General features: G+C 53.2%; 10 protein-coding genes across 10 annotated transcripts; 7 read left to right on the top strand and 3 right to left on the bottom strand.

Annotated features, from left to right (window-relative positions):
• Positions 1-565: 565 nt before the first annotated feature.
• On the bottom strand, positions 566-2273 carry BJY04DRAFT_222378 (uncharacterized protein; the record flags this gene model as incomplete). The annotated part of the gene is made up of 3 exons (XM_073717359.1): positions 566-1295; positions 1370-1733; positions 1793-2273. The coding sequence occupies 3 exons, from the start codon at positions 2271-2273 to the stop codon at positions 566-568; spliced, it is 1575 nt and encodes a 524-aa protein (XP_073566871.1).
• A 397-nt stretch (positions 2274-2670) lies between these two features.
• BJY04DRAFT_210158 (uncharacterized protein) lies at positions 2671-3288 on the bottom strand (the record flags this gene model as incomplete). The annotated part of the gene is made up of 1 exon (XM_073714214.1): positions 2671-3288. One exon carries the CDS (start codon positions 3286-3288, stop codon positions 2671-2673), a length of 618 nt encoding a protein of 205 aa, XP_073566872.1.
• A 921-nt stretch (positions 3289-4209) lies between these two features.
• Positions 4210-5356, top strand: BJY04DRAFT_222380 (peroxidase family protein; the record flags this gene model as incomplete). Its single annotated transcript, XM_073717360.1, has 5 exons — positions 4210-4318; positions 4380-4572; positions 4638-4685; positions 4775-5058; positions 5148-5356. 5 exons carry the CDS (start codon positions 4210-4212, stop codon positions 5354-5356), a joined length of 843 nt encoding a protein of 280 aa, XP_073566873.1.
• Positions 5357-6015: 659 nt separating this feature from the next.
• BJY04DRAFT_198899 (MFS transporter) lies at positions 6016-8148 on the top strand. The gene is made up of 3 exons (XM_073712682.1): positions 6016-6630; positions 6674-7130; positions 7175-8148. Exons 1-3 carry the CDS (start codon positions 6455-6457, stop codon positions 7997-7999), a joined length of 1458 nt encoding a protein of 485 aa, XP_073566874.1. The 5' UTR covers positions 6016-6454; the 3' UTR covers positions 8000-8148.
• Positions 8149-8263: 115 nt separating this feature from the next.
• BJY04DRAFT_222382 (acyl--CoA ligase) lies at positions 8264-10315 on the top strand (the record flags this gene model as incomplete). Its single annotated transcript, XM_073717361.1, has 5 exons — positions 8264-8356; positions 8465-8602; positions 8701-9135; positions 9243-9667; positions 9760-10315. The coding sequence occupies 5 exons, from the start codon at positions 8264-8266 to the stop codon at positions 10313-10315; spliced, it is 1647 nt and encodes a 548-aa protein (XP_073566875.1).
• Positions 10316-10383: 68 nt separating this feature from the next.
• BJY04DRAFT_230887 (DUF3712 domain-containing protein) lies at positions 10384-12473 on the bottom strand (the record flags this gene model as incomplete). The annotated part of the gene is made up of 4 exons (XM_073719380.1): positions 10384-11484; positions 11536-11660; positions 11719-12143; positions 12232-12473. 4 exons carry the CDS (start codon positions 12471-12473, stop codon positions 10384-10386), a joined length of 1893 nt encoding a protein of 630 aa, XP_073566876.1.
• A 498-nt stretch (positions 12474-12971) lies between these two features.
• BJY04DRAFT_198904 (oxygenase MpaB family protein) lies at positions 12972-14084 on the top strand. Its single transcript, XM_073712683.1, has one exon. It carries the CDS (start codon positions 13136-13138, stop codon positions 13994-13996), a length of 861 nt encoding a protein of 286 aa, XP_073566877.1. The 5' UTR covers positions 12972-13135; the 3' UTR covers positions 13997-14084.
• A 641-nt stretch (positions 14085-14725) lies between these two features.
• Positions 14726-17479, top strand: BJY04DRAFT_222385 (Zn(II)2Cys6 transcription factor; the record flags this gene model as incomplete). The annotated part of the gene is made up of 5 exons (XM_073717362.1): positions 14726-14877; positions 14953-15370; positions 15420-16114; positions 16167-16355; positions 16405-17479. 5 exons carry the CDS (start codon positions 14726-14728, stop codon positions 17477-17479), a joined length of 2529 nt encoding a protein of 842 aa, XP_073566878.1.
• Positions 17480-18311: 832 nt separating this feature from the next.
• Positions 18312-20928, top strand: BJY04DRAFT_230888 (uncharacterized protein; the record flags this gene model as incomplete). The annotated part of the gene is made up of 7 exons (XM_073719381.1): positions 18312-18908; positions 19098-19122; positions 19333-19562; positions 19605-19831; positions 19871-20414; positions 20448-20768; positions 20824-20928. The coding sequence occupies 7 exons, from the start codon at positions 18312-18314 to the stop codon at positions 20926-20928; spliced, it is 2049 nt and encodes a 682-aa protein (XP_073566879.1).
• A 250-nt stretch (positions 20929-21178) lies between these two features.
• Positions 21179-22819, top strand: BJY04DRAFT_222387 (uncharacterized protein; the record flags this gene model as incomplete). The annotated part of the gene is made up of 1 exon (XM_073717363.1): positions 21179-22819. The coding sequence occupies one exon, from the start codon at positions 21179-21181 to the stop codon at positions 22817-22819; it is 1641 nt and encodes a 546-aa protein (XP_073566880.1).
• Between the last annotated feature and the right edge of the window lie 512 nt (positions 22820-23331).

A 23331-nucleotide genomic window follows, 5' to 3' on the forward strand; every position in this document is an offset into this window, starting at 1 on the left:
CTTTGGGGTTGATGATGTTGAGTTCGAGCGACGGGTATTTGAAACGGTCATTTCTCCTTTGTTGCAGGAATTAGCATGCTTTCAGGGTAATCTGTAACTCCTTGGCTGTCGTTGATCTAGACATTTCGGAGTCTCGAAGCTCACCTGGCGCACTCAATGTGTTGTAAATCGCTAATTTATGTCCTTTTTGGCCTACAGCGGATTCTAAAACGAACAGAGAGGTACACCACCCATGGCTCACGGGTATCAAATGAACTTACGGAGTCTGTTTCTTGATTTCATCAGCAGTGACCGCGCGACCAGGGTTTGGGGTTTTGTAATTCCTTAAGCACTGAATGGAAAATCTAATGGGTTCGGTTGCTTCAAAGCGTCCTCTGGCTGCAAGACCATCGATTTCGATGAGATGGTAGTATTCAAGACGCGGTGTGGAATGTAGTCAGAGACGTCATCCATAGGACCTCCATACATACACATGGCGGTGTCCATGATCAGCTTCAAAAGCGTCGCAGTTGAGAGTTCAGGCCAAACCACGGAGATTCATCTGGTCAAGAGTAGTGTGAATCACCTAATCCTGCAGAATCTCCTCCAACAATTGCCGTTCCTTCTCATCTCTCTCTGCCACCTCGAACTGCCACTTCTTCAATGTCTTGCGTGCGGAGACGGCAAGTTTGTGGTCAGGGCCAAGATCCTTCTCGCAGAGACCAACACATTCCGACATGATACCCACAGCTTTGCGAAATATCTCTCGCTTCCAGTAGATCCGCGCCAGATGAGACATACTCGCGAGAGTGTTCGGATGGGAAGGTCCCAGCACCTGCTGCTGCGAGGACAAGACCTGCTGTTGCAGATTCTCCGCTTCGTCCCATCGATTCTGGTCGGTGTATACAAAGACCAGGTTCGCAGCTGTGGTGAGAGTCGAGGGGTGCTCCGGACCCAGGACCTTCTCTCGGTGTTTTAGCGCCTCAAGGCCTAACTGTTCCGCTTCATCCCAGCGCTTTTGCTGGTGATAGATTGAGGCGAGATTGCTGATGGTGCGGAGGACGTCCAGATGGTCTGGTTCGAGGTGGCGCTTTTGAATATCCAGCATCTGCCTACAGAGGCACTCGGCTTCGGTGTATCTTCTCAGGCCCACATAGATAACAGAAAGGGTATTTAGGGTCCGCAGGGTATCTCCATGCTCATCGCCCAATAGGCGCTTCTTTCTTCGAGGACCCTGGCTGCCAGTTCCCCCGCTTCGCTCCATCGCTTTTGATTGAGCCAGAGCCCGGCTAGCATGTCCATACTTTTCAGGATTTCTGCATTGGTATTGCCGTCCATGGCCTGTCGGAGCTCGACTGATTTGCAGACGATAGGTTCCGCCTTTTCATACATTTTGTTATTGTATAGGCAGATTCCAACATTATCGAGCAGGGTGAGATACTGTGCCGCTGTTTGCATATCCGTCTCGGTTCCATCGTCTTCAACTACAGCTAGAAAATGAGGTAGGAGTTCTCGCCACAGCGTCTGGTCCGTTCGAGGAGTGTCCCCAAACGCCTTATTAAGCTGCTCTACGGCGAGGCCGAGAAAGAAAGAGAACTTACCCTGCCTTCGTAGCCAACTGCGCACGGAAAGGTGTACAAGCTGATGGAGACTCAGAGATTTATTCTCAGTGTCCTGGGCGACAAATGAGTACGCCTTCAGGAGCCCAAGTGCCTCGTGGTACAATTTTCGCGATTTGGGCTGTGGGAGAAGAGCTTGCGGGATGTCAGTTGGAGAAACACACGCCATGATGGACAAGTAAGAAGCGGCTAACGGCTTTGTTTCTGGATTTGCTGGAATGACACGAGCCATGTAGCACCCACAGGGCTCGCCACCTCGTCGTAGCGGCCTTCATCTTCAAAGTCTTCGCACAGTAGTTCCCAAGAATCCGACTCCCGCGTACGGAGAAGATCGATGTACTCGGACAACTGCAGCCCATTCTCATTGATATACGCCGCTGCTTGGCTGATTGCAAGCGGGAGGAATGTCAATTGTTCGAGAAGAGCAATGGAGGTCTCGTAATCAGGACGCTTTTGGATTAATGATCGTCCCAGGACCTCAATTGCTGCTTCTTTGTTCAGCTGATGGACTCGCATGATATTTGTCGATGCCAATTTCACCGCAAGCTTCTGGCTTCGCGTGGTAAAGAGAATATACCCCTGGTCACTTCGCGGAAGCACGGTCTTGAGGGTCGAGGTATTATCCCCACTAAGCATCATCCACATATCTATGTCGTCTGCATTGTCGAAGATCATGAGCTATTTCCCTGCAGTCGAGCGGCTGAAGTAGGACTGAACGAGGTTCCCTGCCTCCTTGGGATTCGCGACATCGGACATTTCCACGAGCTCCGTAATTCGGAGAAAGGCTTGGTCAATGTTCGACCTGCTGGTGCACGGTATCCAAAATATAGCCCACTTGGGGTCTTGATCCCGCAGCCTCTAAGCGAGCTCGAGCACAATCTGTGTCTTACCCACCCCGCCCAAGCCGGTTATGGCAAATCTGTTCGGGCCGACTGGTGAAACCATAAAATCTTTGAGAATGGCCATCTGCTCCTCGCGCCCAGCAAAGCGGGGATTTCTCGAAAATGGTACCATCCAGCGGCCCTCTAAAGGTGTATCTGTTGCTCCTTTTCCGTGTGAAAGAGGAGGAACCTCAGCTAGCAATACTTTTGCGGTGTCGACACGCCGAATAGAACTGCCAGTCGTCGTCTGGTCGGGAAAACTGACTTTTCAGATCTGGATTATCTTCGAGTACCTTGGAAATGAGCGCTGGAACAGGTCGCGTACCGAGAAGCGCGTTGCTCTCAAGCTTAGAGACGGCTGTCAGTAGAAAGCCTGGGGGTTTATTTAAAACGCCAGTTGGCAGTAGATGGCCATCCACTGCTTTGCCATAATCATACTGGATGACACCTGACGAGATCGCACTCGGCGTACTGACAACGACATCACCCAGGCGAAGATCAACGCCTTGATTGTTGTTTGGTACTCCGCCTCCGACACCCACCATGAGGGCAAATGACAGGCGAGGGAACGTTGCTTGCAAGCGAGACAAGACTGCCGTGGCAGATGTTGTTCCGTAGACTCCGAACGGCAGGCAAGCAATGACCACATTGTGATTGCATACACGACCGAGAGTGTAAGCATTTTGATCCGATCCTAGTCGCTCTGGAGGAGAGGCATGGACCTCATCCACCATCGCATTTGCAGCGGCTACTTCCAGTGGCAGAGCGCAAATCCAGGCAACTGTATAATCATCGTTTTTGAGATTCATTGCGTATGGTCGGAACCCGACGAGCAAGGAGCTCAGCGCTATTATCTTAAAGGTTTGCGCTCAGGATGTGAAGATGATCAGCGAGATTTGAACTAGAGGAGGGGTTGTCCACGTGGCTAAGCGATTTAATATCTGCACAGGGCGGCTCGATTAAGAACGAGGACGCGTTTACGGTATGTTGCAGAACAGGGTTAGAATTTTGCTTATAATGGAGTACTGAGTATAACTAGAGCAATGTTGTAAGAACATGGTTCGGGTTGTGCCCGAAACGCAAGGTTGACGTTAGGTCATGGGAATATATTTCCACCCACCCCTAAATACTTTTCACAAGGCAACAACTTTCAGCTTATACCACGCTCTGCACCCTGAGAATAGATAAGAGAGAAATCATATTGGCAGGAACACATGTACTACTATGTAGAAGATATCAGTTCTGATCAATTTGGAGGAATCATTCTCAGCGCAGTAAGCTAACGCCTCTTGAGCAGCGTCACGCAGACTCGAATCCTAACCATTAACATGATCGCATGACGAAGAGTTGAATATCCAGTTGGGATCGGTGATCTACATGATTTTATATGATTTGAATTTAGAATCCGAGTACGAAGCCGAGCCGAGCTTTCTGCAGTCGATTCGGGTATAGGGTACGAGAACGAACGTCCCAGCCAATGAGCTGGTGTGTAGCGCATGATCGACGTGATCCCTACAGTCAAGATCAAAGTCTTGCTCGGGTTCGTATGCTATTGCCCCCCCCCCCTTGCGTAATTGCTCGGTTGCAATTGGACATTCACTTCTTCAGTATTCAGTAAGAAAGTGGCCTAGGGGGTCAAAAGGTATATAAGCCTAGATACTTCGACTTGGTTGTCTTCTGCATGAGAATTCTACTCTAGCCTCAATCTATCAAACTCTTACTATTTGATCATGAAGCTCCTTCAACCCGTCTTAGCTTTTGCTACCCTCGCAAGCGCAACCCCTGACCTCGCCCACGCCCATCCCCATCATGACTGGAAACCCGCTGGACCGGGAGACTGTACATCCCCCTACTCCGCCTGCCTTGCCAATTCTAACCCAACTAACAAAAGAAACACCAGTCCGCGGTCCCTGCCCCATGATGAACACCCTCGCAAACCACAACTTCCTTCCGCACGACGGCCGAAACCTCACCCACCCAGTCGTCGTCGACGCTCTAACCAAAGCACTGAACTTCAATGCCACCCTCGCGAGTCTGATGTTCGACATGGCAATTATTGCCAATCCAGAGCCGAACGCTACTTTCTTCACTTTGTCCGTCGACCCTCGTAGTATATTAGATGGACAGTATGGCTGACCAACGAATGAATATACAACAGAGATCACCTAAACCGTCACAACGTCCTTGAACACGACGCCAGTCTCAGGTACAACCCCGTCCAACCCACCTCACACAGAAACACAAGCATTCCATCCGGTTACATTCCATGCTGCTGACGCTGTATACCCCCCATAGCCGCCCCGACGCCACTCCAAACACAAACTCAACAACAGCCAACCTCTTCAACGCCACAATCTTCGCGCAAACAACCTCCCTCTGGACAGACGCCGTTCTAACACCCGCCATGCTCGCAAACAGCAAGATCTACCGACAGATCATCTCAAAGGCCTTCAACCCGGAGTACACATTCACCGAGACAACTGAGCAGTTTAGTCTCGGCGAGGTCGCGGCGCCGATTATCGTCTTTGGGGATTTAGAGTCTGCCACGGTGGAGAGGGGGGTTATAGAGTATTTTTTCCGTGAGTGCTCATTTCCCTTTCCTGTCTACGGTAGACGGAGAGGTTAGGCTTGCATCAGGGTACGGATAGTGTTAACATTTGGTATCTAGGGAATGAACGCCTCCCGACGGAGCTGGGGTGGAAAAAGAAAGAAGACGTCGTGCAGCTAGAGGATGTGCTGAGGATTTCGGGAATTATTGCGCAGGCGGCGGGGTTGCTTACTGGGGCGGAGAGTACCGCTACATCAACATCTACAGGAGAGCGTGCTGGAGGAAATTTGAAGATGACAAGGGACCTCCATGCGAGGGTTGATCTCTAAGTCGGCTTTTGTTGATCTGCTAGTGGCCATGTCATGGCGACTAAGTCATGTATGGGTATCTGCGTCCCTCACTTGGGAGGAAATAGGGTGTGACGATGGACCTTTCTCGTTGCCGCTCGTGCTCTAAGGGTGTCTGGCGTTGAGCTGGGTGTCTGTTCTTGGACTGGTGTGGGGAGCATGTATTACAGCATGTTGATATTGGTGGCTGGCTTGGCATATAGTTAGTCTAGTATAGATTTATACTGGGGCTGGATAGAATAAGCGGCATGAATTCACGGAGAACGGTCTCTGATTGTCCGTATTTGATGATCATATATCCATATCGAGTTTTGTCGTTCTTGGTTTGAGCTTGATTGAGATCGTCTCTAGATTATGGCTTTCAGTCGAGGCAATCCAGATTGTAAGTGACAATCGGAAATGTCATATTGGCCAGATATTGACGAATTTAGTTATATTTATTCGAAAAATCGTGTTTGTACAGATTGGGTTCGACACATAGGTTGCCTACAATTGATACACATCTATCCCATAGCCGGAAACTATCTACTGCGCCCAAACTCACGACGTCCAAGAATAAGGATTATCCAAGGTCTTATGCACAAAGTGGTCATGGAGAAACCAAGTCGGCACGTATATCCGTCCGAACAAGACGCGGGGAAGCGAGGGGAAACTCCAAAAGACGGAGATCGGTCGTGTAAACCCCGAAATACGCACGACTCACAGCGCGATCTCGATCGGTGGACTCCGAAATGCAGGTATTATCCCTCGGTAGCATGCACAACGGCAGTTGGCCCCAACTTTATGCCGAGATCGTAAACTAGCCACGGAATACGACGCCAACCACCATTCTGCCGCTGTTCTATCGCCCGTTCCAAAGCTTGAGCGCCGCATAAGTCCGCATAAGAGGGTTGTCGTTGCATGTTATTGGTGACTGCGGACGGAAATTGTGCATTAATCGGGCCAGATCCGAGCGATGGTAGGGCTGTTTTGGAGTGCAGTCGTTTAAATAGGAGTCATGCCACGGTCGTCTGGCGTGGTGGTTTGTTGGTTCAGGGGAACGAAAACGATCGTTGAGATTTGAGATCTGTCAACAACAAAATGTCGTCTGTCACAGATCTCGAGCAAGGAGAGAAGGGCGACAACGTTGAGAGCCATGTCGTGGCGCATGAGAAGGTCGACTGGGACGGGCCCGACGACCCTGAAAACCCGATGAACTGGACGCAAGGGAAGAAGATGCAGCAGCTGGTTTTTATGGCCGCAAACACATTCATCACGTAGGTTTGCCTCTCCAAAACCAAGAAGCAAACTGACCGGCAGACCCCTCGCCTCGTCGATGTTTGCGCCCGGCATCGAAGGCGTGATGCGCGACTTCCACTCCACCGACTCGATGCTCGCCTCTTTCGTTGTTTCCGTCTTCGTGCTGGGATACGTCGTCGGTCCGTTTATTATCGCGCCCGCTTCGGAGCTGTATGGTCGTGTGCCGTGCTATCACGCCTGTAATGTTCTTTTCCTCGTGTTCACGATCGCCTGCGCCGTCGCCCAAGACATGCCACAGCTAATCGTCTTTCGACTGCTCGCCGGTGTCGCCGGTGTCTGCCCCATCACCATTGGAGCCGGAACGATCGCCGATATGATTGCTGTCGAGAAGCGGGCGGGGATAATGGCTGTGTGGGCGTTGGGACCGATCCTTGGACCGATCGTCGGGCCTGTCGCTGGAGGCTTCCTTGCCGAGGCCGAAGGATGGAGATGGGTGTTTTGGGTAATCGCAATAACGGTATGGATATTGATGTTTGAGTATGCTCCATGCTGACGATGTAGGCCGGTGTCATCGCCATTGGATGTCTCGTCACCTATCGCGAGTCGTATGCCCCAGTCCTGCTCGCACGCAAGGCCGCCCGGCTGCGCAAGGAGACCGGAAACCCTGCCCTGCGCTCCGTCCACGACTCCGGTCGATCTCCCAAACAAGTCTTCATCGATGCCATTACCCGACCGGTCAAATTGCTTTTTCTCTCACCGATCGTCCTGCTTTTCTCGCTGTTCGCTGCCGTCTCGTACGGCTACCTGTACCTCATGTTCACCACCATCACCGGCATCTTCGAGGACCAATACGGTTTCTCCCCGTCAATTGCAGGTCTGGCGTATCTCGGATTTGGTGTCGGCAGTCTGCTCGGCCTGGCCGTCAGCGGGGTAATCGGAAATAAAATCGCTCAAGCACACATCGCGCGCGGGACATTCAAGCCCGAGTCGCGTCTGTCACCAATGGTATTCGGCGCGTGGACAATTCCCATCGGGCTGTTCTGGTACGGCTGGTCAGCCGAAGCAAAAACGCACTGGATTGTGCCCATCATTGGCACCGGTGTGTTCGCAATCGGGCTGATGACGGTGTTTATGGCGGCCAACACCTACCTTGTAGACTCGTACCTGCTTCACGCCGCGTCCGCCACGGCGGCCAACACGGCCCTGCGGTCGCTAGCCGGCGCCGTCCTCCCCCTTGCCGGGCCAGCAATGTACGACGCGTTGGGGCTGGGATGGGGGAACTCCCTCCTCGCGTTCATCGCGCTGGCAATGTGTGCATGTCCGGTGTTGTTCTGGAAGTACGGCGAGGCCATCCGCACACACCCCCGGTTTCAGGTCCGGTTATAGAGGCATATAGAATGTTAGAATCGCATAGGGAGCCTTGAATTTATCTCAGCTTGTCAGCACTAGTTAGCATATATAATATCGCGCAGATCGTTGGCCAATTAAACAGACGTGCAGGTCGTACGTCGTACGTATACAGATCCAAAGCTGAGGCCGAGTCCCGAGGAGCCGAGGCGGGGTCGATTTGCTTTTATTCCCCCGGAATCACATTCATTTATTCATTTTTCTTCTTCTGCAAGTGTGAACTGACCAGTGTACATCAGCAGGATGATTTTCGAACCGGCTAATCGAGTCGTGCTCCCCAACACCGATATCCTGACCTATCTCTTCTCCAATCCCAAATATGACACTAACAAGCCTGTGAGTTTTCCCCCACACCCCGCATTGAATCGAATATCCACCTTGCTGCAGGACAATGGACGATAGCTTGTCTTGTCATTCTGAATAAACACTTAACAAACATGACAGATCTACGTCGACGTCGCAAACCCCACCCGCTCCCTCTCCTACACGCAGGCCAAGAAAACAATCCGACAGCTCATCGCCGGCCTGCGCGCATGGGGGGTCAAGGAGGGGGACTGCGTTGCAATTCACTCGTTTAATGATGTACGACATTCCCTCCAGTTGAATTTCAATCTTTCCAGTCCAGTCCACCTGTCTACCCCCCCAATTCTCCACCTAGAAAAGATGTTAATACAGAAAAGATCTACTACTCCATGCTCGTCCTCGCCATCGTCGGCGCCGGCGGAATCTACACGGGCACAAACCCAGCCTATACGACGCATGAACTCGCGCACCATTTTCGCACCGCAGAGGTGAAGTTTGTTCTTTCCGAGCCGGAAATCTTGACTCCGATTCTCTCCGCTTCAAAAACAGTCGGGATTCCAGAGTCCAATGTGCGGGTTTTCGATACACAGGGGCAGGATCTCCCCGCTGGAAAAGTATCATGGAAGGAATTGTTTGACCATGGCGAAGCGGATTGGGTCTCCTTCAATGATGAAAAACGACAAGCGAAGACTGAAGCCGCGAGGCTGTTTTCGAGTGGGACGACGGGCCTGCCAAAGGCCGTGAGCAACACGCATCGGAATTTCGTCGCGCAGCAGGAGTTGGTTTTTGAGGTGAATCCGCGGCCGTATGAGGTATTACGTTCTTACCCCTCCCCTAGGATTCATCTTGAGGTTCTATGGGCCAAATACAAGGTAGAGGGTTCATACAAAAGTCAACTAACCAATATAATAAAATATAGAGCAGCCGCGTCATCGCAATCCCCCTCTTCCACGCCGCCGCCGCACCGAGCACGCACTTCGGATTGATAAAAGCCGGACACACACTGTACATGATGCGCCGCTTCGACCTCCCGCTCTTCCTATCCACGTTCCTGAAATACAACATAACAGACCTGACCCTCGTCCCGCCGATCGCAATCGCAGTGCTCATGAACCCGCTCACGCACAGCAAGCCATTCCTCAAATCCGTGCGGGCGGCGAGCTGTGGCGCCGCGCCGCTGGATAAGGATGTTCAGGGACGGATCCAGAAACTTCTGGGACAGGGCGCGCCCTTCACGCAGGTTTGGGGCATGACGGAGACGAGCTGTATTGGGATGATGTTTCCTTACCCCGAGGGGGATGAGACGGGGAGTGTGGGGCGGTTGATTGGGAATTTGGAGGCGAAGTGTGTTTTATCTTCTTTCAACTCTTCACCAGGGGTTGGCGGGCCCCGTTGTTGAGGGGATACTAATACTGATACTGACGGTGCTATAATAGGCTCGTCAACGACGCCGGCGAAAACATCTCTGCCTTTAATGTCCGCGGCGAACTCTGCGTGCGCGGTCCTACCATCACACCGGGGTATTTTAACAACCCTGCCGCGAACGCGGAGTCGTTTGATGAAGACGGCTTCTTCCACACGGGCGACATTGCATTCTGTGCCCCAGATAGGAAATGGTATATCGTCGACAGGAAGAAGGAGCTGATCAAGGTTCGCGGGTTCCAGGTTGCGCCGCCGGAGGTTGAGGCCGTGTTGCTGTCGCATCCGGAGATTGTGGATGCGGCTGTCATTGGGGTTGCTGATAGCAAGGGGGATAAGGGGACGGAGTTGGTGAGGGCTTATGTTGTTAGACGCGCCGGGACTGGGGATGGACTCACGGAGGAGGAGGTTAAAGGGTTGGTTAGAGGGAGGTTGGCGGGATATAAGGCGTTGACTGGGGGGGTGAGGTTTGTCGAGGCGATTCCGAAGAATGCGAGTGGGAAGATTCTGAAGAGGGTGCTTAGGGAGGAGGCGAGGAGGGAGATAGAGTCAGAGAGTAAGGCGAAGCTGTAGAGTAGATAGATAGATGTCTACACAGCAGAAGTACTAAACAGACTGGGTATATTGAAGTACTAGACTACCTACCCATCACTCCCGAAATTCTCCAACGCATCGACAAAATTATCAAACGCCTCCCCCAAGCTCGTCCCATTGCCACTATCTGCAATCCCACCCAGCACCTCGCCGACATTCACCCCGCCAACATCAATATCTAACAGCTCGCCCAGATTCAAACTCTGCAGACCCTCCATGAACCCCTCAAAGAGACTCCCTAAGTCCACATTCTGAATCAACCCTCCAAGACCCTGCAGGACAGAGCCCCAGTCCAGACTGCTGAAGATACTACCCAGATCGATATTCTCGAGAATCGGCGCAAGCGAGTCAATCACCTGTCCGAGATCGATATTCGAGAGGAGGGCTCCAAAATCGATGTTCTCGATGAACGGGGCTAGTTGCTCGGAGAGCGTGCTCCAGTCGACGCTGGTGATGATCGTGTTCAGTGTCGTGGCGAGGGCATCCCAGTCTACGTCTTCAAGCATGCTTGCGAAGCTTTGGAGGAGACTGTTCCAGTCGATGCTTTGCAGTAACGCAGGGAGGTCGATTCCTTCGAGGAAGGAGCTCAGATCCAATTGAGACAGGATACTGCCTAGTGCTTCCACAACACGCGGCCAGTCGATGCTCTGCAGGAGAGAGTTCAGGTCCACGCCATCCAGGAGCTGGTCCAGATTCAGATTATTGATGATATCCCCAACAGAACCAACCAGAGAATCGAAATCGACGTTCTCGAAGAGCGTCGCGAAGTCGATTCGATTGAAGATGTCTGTCAACGCTTCGATTACGCCGCCGGAGTCTTCGCCGAGGAAGTCGCCGACTGTATCGAGTAGGATCTTCAGAATCGGTACTCGGGCTGTAATTGTGAGGTCGTTGAGAACGCGCTCGAAGTACTCGATGTGTTCCCCGTTGAACATCGTTTGGTTTCCGGACGCCGAGAGCTCGATCTCGCCGTTCCTGAGCGCGTCGGTTTGCGAGGAGAGGATTGCGCCGATGTTGCCTAGTGCTGCGTTGATGTCTGCTTTGCCGGTGAAGCCGACGCTGTTGTTGCCTGGGAGGAGGGTTACGTCGGGGAGGAGTGCGGTGCCGAGGATTATGTCGCCGGATTTCAGGTTTAGGGTGACGTTTCCCTGGAAGCAGTGAGTGGGTTGATGAGAAATATGGGAGGATTGAAAGCATACCATGGCGAATGTCACCACAGAGTGATTGGGGAGCGTTGCTCGCCCGCGCAGGTTCGAGCCATCGGGCAAAGCTGGGAGGAGGAGCGCTGCCTCGTCGATTGAGAAGCCGCTTAGTTGGTCGAGGCCTGCCTTGTCAGTCGTTGCTTTGATGATTCTAGATACAGAGAGGGCGAAGTAGCATACCATCGAGTTCCACATCTTTGTTCAAGGTAATTCCCGCCTTCAACGCCCCCAGATGCCCCGTAGTCTTGCCGATAGCACTCAACGTGAACCGCTTCGAGTAGACGGCCTTGGTTAGGGACTTCACCCACTCATCCTGGTCCAGCACAGGAGTATTCTCGCTCGTGACAGTGATGTTCGTCTTGCCCTTGATCTTGTACGAAGGCACAGGGACAGTGAGGTATGTGATCTCCGGGTCCGAGTCGCGGTTGAAGAGATCCAGATTAAACGCTGATAGCCGCACCGTCAGACCCAGGGGGATACTCAGACCCGTGTCGAGCGTGAAGGTCAACGCATCCGGCTTGGGGTTTGTAATGTGAGCCGCATAGACAGGCAGATCCGTATCATCGACCAGCCGCTGCGCGATAGCAGGGATTGCCACGAGGAAACTACCACGAATCAGCACCAGACCACATCATGCCACCTTTTCATCCCCTTGCATATTACTAGTCACACAAGCAAACCGGGAGGTCATACAACACCGGAAGGAAGATAGCCAGGAAGATGATCCCCGCCAGGAAATAGCAGCACCAGAAGCGCGCAAGGTGACGCTTGAACCGCTGCCGTTTCTTCGGCTTCTCATCGCCGACAGCCACGGCTTCAACGTGCTCGACCTCTGCGGCCCCAGTGACGGCCGCTTTGGAGTCTTTGAGGTCCCCGCGGTTGGCGCCCAGGGCACGTTTTTCCTGTCGGGCTTTCCAACTATCTCCTACTGCCATGGTGGGTGGGAGTGAGGAAGTGGCCTGGCAGACAACAAGAGAGATAAGGGGGCGTGGCGTGGGGTAATATGCAGACCCTGCGAGACGAACGGGGTAGATATATTAACCTGGAACAGACCTAGAGGCTTGACTCGACCTATCCAGATTATCGCTTTGCGCTTCTTTCGGGCAGTAACCTAGCCAACTACAACTGCTCCATCAGCCCGATTTACATTTCCAACTGCCCGCGTGGACACTGTAGTGTGGAGGATCGCCCGACCCCGCCATCGCCATCTTCTTCTCATCGTGACCCTGTTGGCCTCGCCTGAAGCTTCTCCACGATAACAGCCAGGTTCTGACTCGCTAGTACGAGTCGGATGACACTAGGGTCTGGCGTGACAGGGGTGAGGCCAATCACGCGAGGAGGAATTCCTCACGGGGCGGCAGCCCGGTCCGCGGCTCGTGGTCTACGGAGATATACATATGATGCCGCTGGCCCTTTTTCTGATGATCGAGTTGGGATGGGAAGGGATGGGTTTATATCTGTGGGCGTCGTGCTCAGATCGCTGTTTGGATTCTACCCCTCTTTCATTACTGACATGATACTTTCTTGTCACTCCTTTGATATTTTGAGATAGATTATTGAAACAGCGAGGAGAGAAAGAAGTACTACACCACTCAGCATGTCGACCTCCTCAGCCTCAGGCTCTCACAACGAGAAAGCCGAAACAGACCTCATCGTCGCCGCGCTCGAGAACCCACAGCACATCCAGAAAATTGTCAGCGAGGCGATTATCCTCGGCGGCGGGGCCGCCGCAATCCTGCTACAAGTCGCGCACCCGGGCGTCGCAAAAGGCGTGAACTACCATAGCAGTTTCGCAACACGCCCCGTCGACCGTCTCCGGACAACAATGACCTACGTCTACAGCATGCTCTTCGGAACAAGCAAAGAGAAGAAGAAAATCATCGAGCTTGTACACCGCGCGCACGCATCAGTGCAAGGACCCGACTACAAAGCCGACGACCCGGACGCACAGCTCTGGGTCGCGGCGACTCTCTACGCCGTAGGCGTGGACATCTACGAGCAGATCTTCGGCGAGATGGACGAAGACCAAGCCGAAGCCGCGTACCGCGAGTACGTGGTTCTGGGAGCATCACTGCGCGTCCCAACAGAGATGTGGCCGAAGACGCGCGAGGCGTTCTGGATCTACTGGGACGAGCAGCTGGCGTCGTTTGAGATCTGCGAGGAGGCGAAGAGCGTCGCGCACGATCTGCTGTATAACCCGAAGCTGCCGTTTTATTTCAAGGCTGCGATGCCGACGTTGCGGCTTATGACGGGGGAGCTGCTCCCGCCGAAACTGCGGGATGCGTATGGGCTGAAGACGAGTAAGGGGCGGACGAGGATGTATCGGAGTTTGATGACGGTGACCAAGGCGACGTATCCGTTTGTGCCGAGGGGGATTCGCACGTATCCGGTCAAGTTTTATATGAAGGATATGCGGAAGAGGATGGCGAAGTATGGGGAGGCGCAGAGGAAGATTTGATTTGAGATAATGATTAGAGTTGCTATGGAGAGCTGTCATGTTATGTTAATTAGAATGATTGTCCACGTTTGAATGAAATGATTCGCAGACTAGGGTCTTGGTGGGGGGGTAGTGGTTGAGATAGACAAGACGCGGGGTTGACGTGACGACCACATCTTCATCAGGGCTCGAGCAGTCCAAAGATCGCCACTCTCCACAAACGGTTGAGTCGTAAGCAGTAATTTCCTGCACTCTCAGACGCAGAGAATAGGGAGACGATCAGGTGAGACATGACGTTGCCAGAGCCCAAGAGTCAGGAGCCCTGAGTCAGTGGCTAACCCTAACTTTTGCCTGTTGGATCTTCTCCTCCTGCTCCTTCATCTATTCCATTCCCCAGACCAGTCCATCCCCAGTCTCCAAAAGTCTCCAACCTATAGCGGGCCGTAACCTGGGGACCCGCCGCTCCTTCGATCCTCCACACGGAGACTTGGTCAAAACGCAGTCTGCAGGTAAAGCATGGACAGCCAGCCAAACTTGACATGGTCTGACAGACTCAGTGCTCTGTCTCTAACACACTTTTACTGGCTAGCGCAGTCACAGGACTCCGTGTCTGTGCCCGTTCCTGCCTTCCTTACCTTGTCTCCTCCCCGCGACCGGCTCCTGATTTCCCTCTCCACGTTTTGATCTACGTCGCGGCTTTTCTTCTCATTCCCGTGTCACTCCTTGTTTGCTTCGCGGTAGTTGCTCACCATGTTGCGCCGCACGAGAAGAGCACCCAAGGCCTGCTCCTGGTGTCACCACCGCAAAGTGCGCTGCGATGCCTCCATCAGAGGCTGTCCCTGTACTCGCTGTCGCCAGGACGGGAGGCCGGAGTGTGTCCTGCGCGGAAAGTTACCACGGAAGTAAGCGGCATCTCCTGGCTTGTGATCACAAGCTGGCAGGAATGAACGTGAACGTGACAGTGCTGACCTTGACAGCTTTACCGGCTTCGTAGGAGCGCAGAGCAGTACCCAGGATAGCAACACGGTTAACCAAACGAATCCTCACCTTGAACGTATTCGTGCTCTTGCTTTCGAGGCTGATGGACGGGAGGTCGCTTCCGGTTCGTCGACGACGATCGCGGGCCATATCAGCTTTGCGAGTTATTCGTTCCTCGAGCTGCGGGGGTTGACGACGCTGGATCGGGAGGACCTAGCATTTCTCTCTGCGAAGGGGTGTCTCAATGTACCGGAGGAGTCGATTGTCGACGAGTTTGTTAGACAATACTTCCTTCAATGCCATCCAAGTTCGCCGGTCATCGACGAAGCGGAGTTCTGGCGTGCGTACCGGAATCCAGCGTCGGGGAAGAAGATTTCGCTCTTTGTCTTCCAGGCGATTATGTTTGCTGCCTCGCCGGTATGTCTACTCCAGAAGTCATCGCGCAGAACAGAACTGACAGCTGCAGTACATTTCCATGGAAACAATCCGCAAGTGCGGCTGGAGCGACAAACGAAACGCCAGAAATGTCCTCTACAAGCGAGTCAAAGCCCTCTATGACCTCCATGCGGAAGACCGCCCATACCCCCAAGCTCAAGGCTGCATTCTACTCACGCTGCACACCTCGGCGAGCGAGCCTCAGATTAGCAGTTTGTGGCTGACTCGCGCTATCCAAAACGCCATGATCATCGGCTGTCAGCCCGGACCAAGCGAAGACATTGAGCCCAGTCTAAAGAAGCGACTCTGGTGGTCGATTATTCTCCGCGACCGGAGCTTGTGTCTTGGTCTTCGACGTCGCCCCCAAGTTACTTCGTTTGACATGGGTATGGTCACGGAATTACCTGACGAGGACGACTTTGCCGATGAGATTCATAATTCCCCTGTGTATAGTCCGGAGATCAAGCGGATGATGCTGAAGGTCTTGCAGGAGCAGTGTCGGCTCGCTGTCCTGCTTTCCGAGATGATCACTTTTGTCTTTGCCTCACATGGCATTGCTGCCCCTTCATTAACGCATGAGCAGTTTCAAGAGGAACTGACGAAGATCGCCCGCACAAAAACTGCGATGCAGCGGTGGGAGGCGTGTTCGCCGCTGGATCAGTGGACCGAGGGCAAGGCGCCGGAGGCTGTAACACTATTCACCAATTTTACCTTTATGTATTATCAGTGAGTGGTCGATCTTTTAGCTCTCTCTCTACCGGAAGCTGATCGGAGTTAGAACTGCACGCATCGACCTAGCCCACTACGAAGCCCTCCTTCTGGAGAACCATCTCATGTTCAGCGGAAAGAACTACATCAACCAGCTTTGGAACGCAGGAAACACACTTCGCGATGCAATGAGCCAACTTACAAGCATTATGGAGTATTTTGGACGAGAAGGCCGAGCTCAGAACCTCCCTCTCAGCGTGTATGTTAACTCCAGCCAATCTTCTCCACCTCAGCACTAATGGCAATAGCCTTGCATATGTCGCCATGCCTCTCGTCCTCACAGCAATCGATTTGAAGCTCTCACCCTCTGCAGCTGAGATGGAACGTCGCCGCCGCCGTCTCGACTCGCTGGGTGAGATCGTCCGACACTCCGGGCGCGTCTACGACGTTACTGACTTCGTCACGGCTGGGACGAACCATATCCTACGCCTGGCATACATGACCTCTCAGCACCTGTTCCTCCGATGGGATCAGGACCAGCCACCAGCACAGATAGCCGGGTACGGGAAACGAGGCTCTGTCTCGAGTACGACGTCACTGGCGCCTTCAGCCTCAGGAACAGGGATGGAACTCGCAGACCCCTCCGCCGCTGGACGCGTGAACAACTGGCACGAGGCGTTCCTTCGGTTTCCACGCGCCTACCTGCTGATTTCAACATCAGTGGACTACAGCCTCGCCGTCGGCCGACTTCCGTACGACAACGCCCTTCCTGAGCTCGTCCGCTCAATCCCACCTATCGGGTTCGGCATCCGTCTCCCCTGGACGATCAACAGCCCGCAGCCAGAAATCCCGGTAAGCCGTCGTCTGACAAGAGCCGACAGCCACCCTTACCTCCAAACCGCCGCAACACCGGGCAGTGCCGCAGGCACAGAGCAGACAAACCACGACGTGCACACCCTGCCAGATGATGCGTCGCAGACAAACCTCAACTTAAATCTCGGAGACCAAACAACAGACTTCTCCGTCCCACCTCAGACAACACCATTGACCTCTACCGCGCCGCTCCTAGCAACACCCACCATCCCCTCCTCATCAATACCCGACCTACAGCATCGGACCCAACCGCAAGGGCTAGATAACAACAACGACCAGATCAACCTAGACTACCTCTACATCGAGCCAGAGAACAGCAGCAGCAACAACATCTCACTGATGGAGCACGCGTCCGAGTTCGACAGGATCCAGTTCCAGCAGCTGGCGCAGGGATTCGACCCGTTGATTTCCTCCTGGGTGCAGGAGTATTTTGGGGAGGTGGCGTCGCCGGGGAATCAGAGGGGGCAGAGTCCGGGGATGGAGATTGATGGGTTGAGTTTGGGGTCTTAATTTTTTCTTATTTTTCTGCCCCCTACCTCCTTACTGAATCTGATCCTGGATGGTGAGTTGATGATGGTCTTTGGAAGGGAGGGGCTTACAGGACTGGATATGGTAATGCAGGCACGACGCATGTGGATGTTGATTTTATGGGTTGTTTATGATGTTGCTTTATTTCTTGGTTTCTCTTTCAATTCGCTCATTCAATAATATAGGGTGACCTGTGATATGTGGCAGATTGGGTTGGAGGAGTTAGGGCTCGGTAGTTATGATTCTAGCATTTGCATTAATTTGACTGTCATATGCTGTCCTAAGTGCCGTCTAGACAGGTACATTACCCCTGCAGATAGATTAGTCGACGTGTACATTATAAGCGAACGATATCACACTGTGATAAGTTTGTAGAAGAGAGAGTAGACGCCATACGTGGTCAACAAGATCCTTCTCACGCTACCCGCAGATGAACCTCCACACTCAAGACGAAGGAAGGATTCACATGTCAGTCGGCCCGCGGGGAGAGCTAATCAAATATAGATTAATCCATACCTAAGACACCAATTGCAACGAGTCGCTACTCAGCCCCAGACCTAAATACTCGGGGACGTCGAAGATTCAGGATCGCGAGTCAGGGCTTCTGACGAGACCCTGTCTCTAGCACCGTAGCTACGCCCGAGAGCCAGAGCTATTCCCCGCAGCGCACTGCTAACCATCCTAGTGTCGCGCGGGAAATATTCTTTTCTTCTCAAAGCGTGCGGCGCAGCGTGGTGATCTGGATTTTGACTTGATTTGTTTCAGAGGACTTTGTTTGAGTGTCGTGAGCTGATAGCCAGCACGGCACGACAAAATGCGTTTCTCATTTATCGTCCTGCCGTTCTCGCTCATCAGCCATTGCCAACATGTTGCAGGAGAACTAGCAAAGGACCCCTTTGGAAGTAGTGACGCGCTTGCGGGGTTGAAAGATTTTGTGTCCATCGCTGAGAAACTGTCCTCTCTCGTCAACACCGCGGAGATAGACCGGGAGGCGTCGAAGCAGAACCAGAACGAGAGGAACTCCGAACCGCAAGACCCGAATAACCTATTGCAAGGCCTCGAGGCACTCACGCAAATCAAGAATGTTGCGAATATTGCGTCGACGTTGTTTTCCGTCTTAGAGGATAACGATAAAGGCTCTTTTGCAAAAGGGAAACGCGGTTCTCAGAAGCGGGATCTTAACTCGGGGTTGGATCAAGGGGGAGAAGGAATAGACTTGGTGAAAGGACTCGGTGCGCTGCAACAGCTCGCGTCGCTTGCGGGTGGGCTGGGATCCCTTGCTGATGGGGTTGATCCCGGCGTTTCGAAAACAAAGCCCGTGAGGAAAGCCGGGAATGGAGACGGTGTAGGGGCAGAGGCTAGTGGTGATCAACCGTTTGATATCCTGAAGGGGCTTGATGCGCTGCAGAAAGTTGCGTCGCTTGCTTCTGGTCTGGAGTCTCTCGGCGAGGGCAAAGATAGTGTGTCGTCTAAGGCATCTGAAGGCAAGCAGGGGAGGTCGGATTCATCCGTGGAGGGATTCGATATTATGAAGGGAATGGGAGCGCTACAGCATGTGGCATCATTAGCTTCAAATCTCGGCTCTGTTGTTGAAGGAAAGGAGGATGGCAACAAGCCTTCTCATGGTCAACAGGAGAGGAATACCGTTGGGGAACCTCTCGATATCATGAAGGGTCTTGGAGCGCTGCAAAAAGTTGCGTCGCTGACGTCTGGTCTTGGTTCTCTGGGGAATAGCGAGGAACATGCCACGCAGGGCGGGCATTTTGACATCTTGAAGGGTTTTGGGGCTTTGCAACAGGCCGCATCTCTTCTAGGTCCGCTCATCGAGGACAAAGATGCGGAGATTGGAAATCCAGCAGGGAGGAAGGTGCTCCCAGAGAAAGTGAAAGCTTCCAAAAGACCGGCCAAACCTCAACCTCAACCAAACGAACCGGCGGATTTCATCTCCCGCCTCGAGGCCATCAAAACCTTTACAACCGTCGCCTCCAGATTCTCCAGCTTAACAGACACCACCGATTCTACGCCCCTCCACACGCGCCTCGAGTCCCTCCTCTCCGACGCGGAAGTCACCTCCGCATTCCACAACATCCTGACCAACGCCCACAAGCTCCTCACTCCGGAAGTCCTAGCCGGAATCAAGAACTTCGTGCGAACAAGCCCCCTCGTCCCTCCAGAATACCTCCCAACAGCACTCACCGTCGTCGACTCCCTCAGCGCCGTCTTCTCCCCCGAATTCGCAGCACACTACCACAGCGTAAAGCAGACCCTCGATGACGTCGGAATCGACCCCCTCCCCTACCTCGGCTACATCTGGCGCACTGCACAATGGGCCATGTCCACATTCAGCCCGGAATACATCCAGACCATGAACAGAGAGGTCTCTCTCTGGCGGAAAGCACTGGCGTCGGAAGAAATGGCCGAATTTCTCTCCTGGATCTCGGATCCAGAGACAATATCCTCCGTGACGTCGTCGATTGAAGGCATCAAGGATAAGTTAACAGCGAAACGCATTCACCGTCTGAACTTACTGTTCAAAACGGAAGGGCTATTTACACTTTCCGACGCGCAATATCAGTCATTTGGAGCGGAACTCGGCGCAAAGTTCAGGGCTCAGTTTGCCACCCGTCTCGGGCTCGGGCAGATCCGAGTCGTGCTACATGTGCTTGAGAGTCTGTTGCGCGACGGTTCATATGCGGGGAATGTGGTTGGTCATATCAGATTGCGCGCTAGGGTATTGACCCCGGATCTTGCTGATGATATTGCTCTCTTGCTCGACAAAACACTCGTTGGACGAGCTTTCATACCTGCTTTTGTTGATGCCTTGGGCGATGCCGTCACCATTATCCATCCCCTCCTTGAGTTCGAAGGTCGAGCGGATAGAGTTCTGAGCTGGGCGTTTTGGACCGACCTTGACAGAGTACTCAACAAATTGCTCGCTATTCCTAGCCAGTCATTTCAGGAGCTTCAGAGTGCTTTGGCGGTACTGGAGAGGCTGCTTGAGTCACAGCGAGCTCACCAACTCAGGCTGTTGCTTGACGACGTCACAGGATCTGTCTCTGCGCCGCCGGTGCTGGGGTTCAACTCTGGGACTGGCTCCGGAAATGCCAGTATGCTCTTTGGCAGTGAGGATGGACTGTTGAGGACGGGCATGATGCCTGTGCTGGCGCCGGACGAGATGGATGAGATCGTCGCCCTGTTGAAGAGGATTGATGCGTTCCTTGCTGAGGGGAATATCGAGGGGACGAGAGAGGCTGTTTGTGTGTTGAACCAGGTGAGCTCTTGCGGTTTCAGTTGATGATCCCATGACAGCGATACTGACGAGATAGGGTTTGCGGTTTGTCTACCGCCTAGTCGAAGTCTTCGAGGAAGACGGTGACGGTGATGGTGAGGCTGAGGGCTCAACGGCCGAAGGCAGCCACGACGAGCTGTGATTACCATAGTTTAATTGAACTCTCAATTGACATTAAAGCTTTAAATGATGTAGTCATTGTCTTCTTGGAGGGCATATATTGCTTCTCCTTCTTCTTGTTGGTCTTCTCTTCTCGACACTCTTTACCTGCTCAGCTGCACTCTCACTTGAGATATCACGGTTGATGATTGATTCTTTTCAAACCGTCCTTCTCCTCTCCCATTGGCTCCCTTGTCTATTCAGATTATCTTGCCTTGTGATACCTCAGAAATATGGCTTCCCATTATCCTACAGTCTCTGGCAGCCCAGACCCTTTTCTCTTAAACGAGGCGATTCCTCCATACCCAGGAACACCAGTACTAACAGCCACTGCCCCGGTTTTTGTTCCTCAGCAGTCCTCACAGCCCGCACTCGCCGGCTCCGAGGAGACAGCAGACAGCCAACTCCCTCCCTCGGTGGTCATAACTCCAGATGTCAACCCCAATCCCTACGAAGTGCAAACATTCTACTCGCGCCGCACAGAACCAGCACAAGGGCCGTTCTACAATTTTGAGGCACCACCAGAATACCAGCCAACCTTTGCTAAAGAGGCCCTACGCCGCGCCCTGATCTGGAAATCCGCCTCTTACCCAAGGACTCCGGTCCAGACCTGGGGCGTCCATCTCGATGACCCCCACAGTGTTCTGTTTCCTGATCCCGTCAGACACCTCAACAGGATGGCCATAGAGATCCTGGATCACTACAAGGTGGGCCCTGCTTGGACGCGGGTTTGCGGACGGCTTTCCGTCCATGCTATTGAACGGACGCCGTGGCCGACCCCGACGATTCTCATCACGGTACCTATTGCTGGTCAGGAGGATATACTAAGGGACGCTCTATGGGACATTGGGCTCTTTACGCATCTTATCTCTGATCTGCCTTGTGTCAATATCGAGATGGTGGACCCGGCTTACGAGTTCCAGCCCCAGATTGAGCCTGTGAGCACTGCTGGGGGCAATAATGGCCACAGAAACAGCGGCCATGATGGCCATGATGGCAATGATGGCAATGGCAATGGCAACTGCGGCGACGACAGGGGTTCCGCCAAAAGCAAGACTCGGCCCTCCAAGTCTAACTCGGCCAGGAGCCTCCTGGGCCCGACTTTAGACGAGTTCAAACCCTCGACGTCCTCGCCCAATTCACCTTCCGAGACTCTGGACGCGCCATCGGACGAGTCTACCGCTTCCTCGTCCGCCTCGTTGGACAACCTCGCAGCTCTGGGCGCCTCGGTCGCCGAGTACGCTCTAAGGTCACCGCCACCTTTACCTTCACCTTCGCTCTCACCCTCACCCGGTCCTTCCTCTCTCGCATCGTCACGGCCTCTCTCTCTTTTTTCAGAGGTTGAACCTATAGACTCTTCCTTGTCTTCATCTTCCTCTCACCCGCCTCCGCCTTCTTTCCCTTCTCAGACATCTTTACCTCCACCTCCACCTCCCGTTCCCGCTGCCGCTGCCGCTGCCGCTGTCATTCCGTCTCCGCCTGCGCAGTCTAGTGTCGATAGCCCACACAAGAAAACAAAACGCGGCTGCCGCGGCGGACGCGGCGCTCGCGCGAGGCAAGAGAAGGCGCGTCTGCGTGACCAGATGATTCAGGATTCCAAAGCCAAGGGTGTTTGTGACAAGGGCAAACAGCCACAGCAGGGAACGGCAAAGGCAAAGCCTCAGCACAAGAAGGGCTCTGCAGTGCAGGGAAAGCAAAAGCAGACACCGCAGAAGCAGCAGGCACAACAGCCACAGCCACAGCCGCAGCAGCAGAAGCAGTCGCCAGTTGCGGAGGAGCCGCCTAAGGCTGGACCAACTCCTTGGTGGAGAGAAAGGCAAAAGAAGAGGAAAGCGCAGAAGGAGGCCGCGGCGCGGCGAGTCAGTGCACAGTAATAGGTGCCTCTTGGACATGAAGAACAAGTCATCTGAGAGTGAGGCGGGGTCTAACTAATTTATTTTGATATATCGCCGTCTTGTGTGTGCTTTTTGGATTCTGTTTCATAATCTTTGTGTGCATTCTGTGCCCTTTCCAGACTGTCATCTTGTACTCAATGAGTTGAGTTTACTTCTAATCCAATGTCATGGTATTCAACCATCCTATAAATATGTCATCCAGCAGTAGCTTCGCCCTCCTTGAACTTCCACCTCTACGGTAGAATAGTCCCTTGCATAACAGGGTATCCTGTCCAGCACCTGAACTCACCCACTTTGCGCTTTAACCCTCGTGTATCCTATAGTGAAACCCAATACCCCCTATCATTATCCCCAGTTCGCTACCCAAAATGGTTATACAACTTTCCCTCTCGGATTCTCTCTCCTCTCAGTCCCCGAGTCATTTCTCCTTCCGCACCTAGAATTCACCCTCCACACCATTCCACCAATAGCCCGCCAGGATTGGACACATC

Source organism: Aspergillus karnatakaensis (genome assembly GCF_047715665.1).
Source record: "Aspergillus karnatakaensis strain CBS 102800 unplaced genomic scaffold BJY04scaffold_59, whole genome shotgun sequence".
NCBI classification, from domain to species: Eukaryota; Fungi; Ascomycota; class Eurotiomycetes; order Eurotiales; family Aspergillaceae; genus Aspergillus; species Aspergillus karnatakaensis.

Excerpts from the sequence above, each read along its gene's own strand:
- BJY04DRAFT_198899 (XM_073712682.1), top strand. The coding sequence starts at position 6,455 with ATGTCGTCTGTCACAGATCTCGAGCAAGGAGAGAAGGGCGACAACGTT. Across the intron at positions 6,631-6,673 it reads GCCGCAAACACATTCATCAC|ACCCCTCGCCTCGTCGATGT; the intron begins GTAGGTTTGCCT and ends ACTGACCGGCAG. Across the intron at positions 7,131-7,174 it reads TTTGGGTAATCGCAATAACG|GCCGGTGTCATCGCCATTGG; the intron begins GTATGGATATTG and ends CTGACGATGTAG.
- BJY04DRAFT_198904 (XM_073712683.1), top strand. The coding sequence starts at position 13,136 with ATGTCGACCTCCTCAGCCTCAGGCTCTCACAACGAGAAAGCCGAAACA.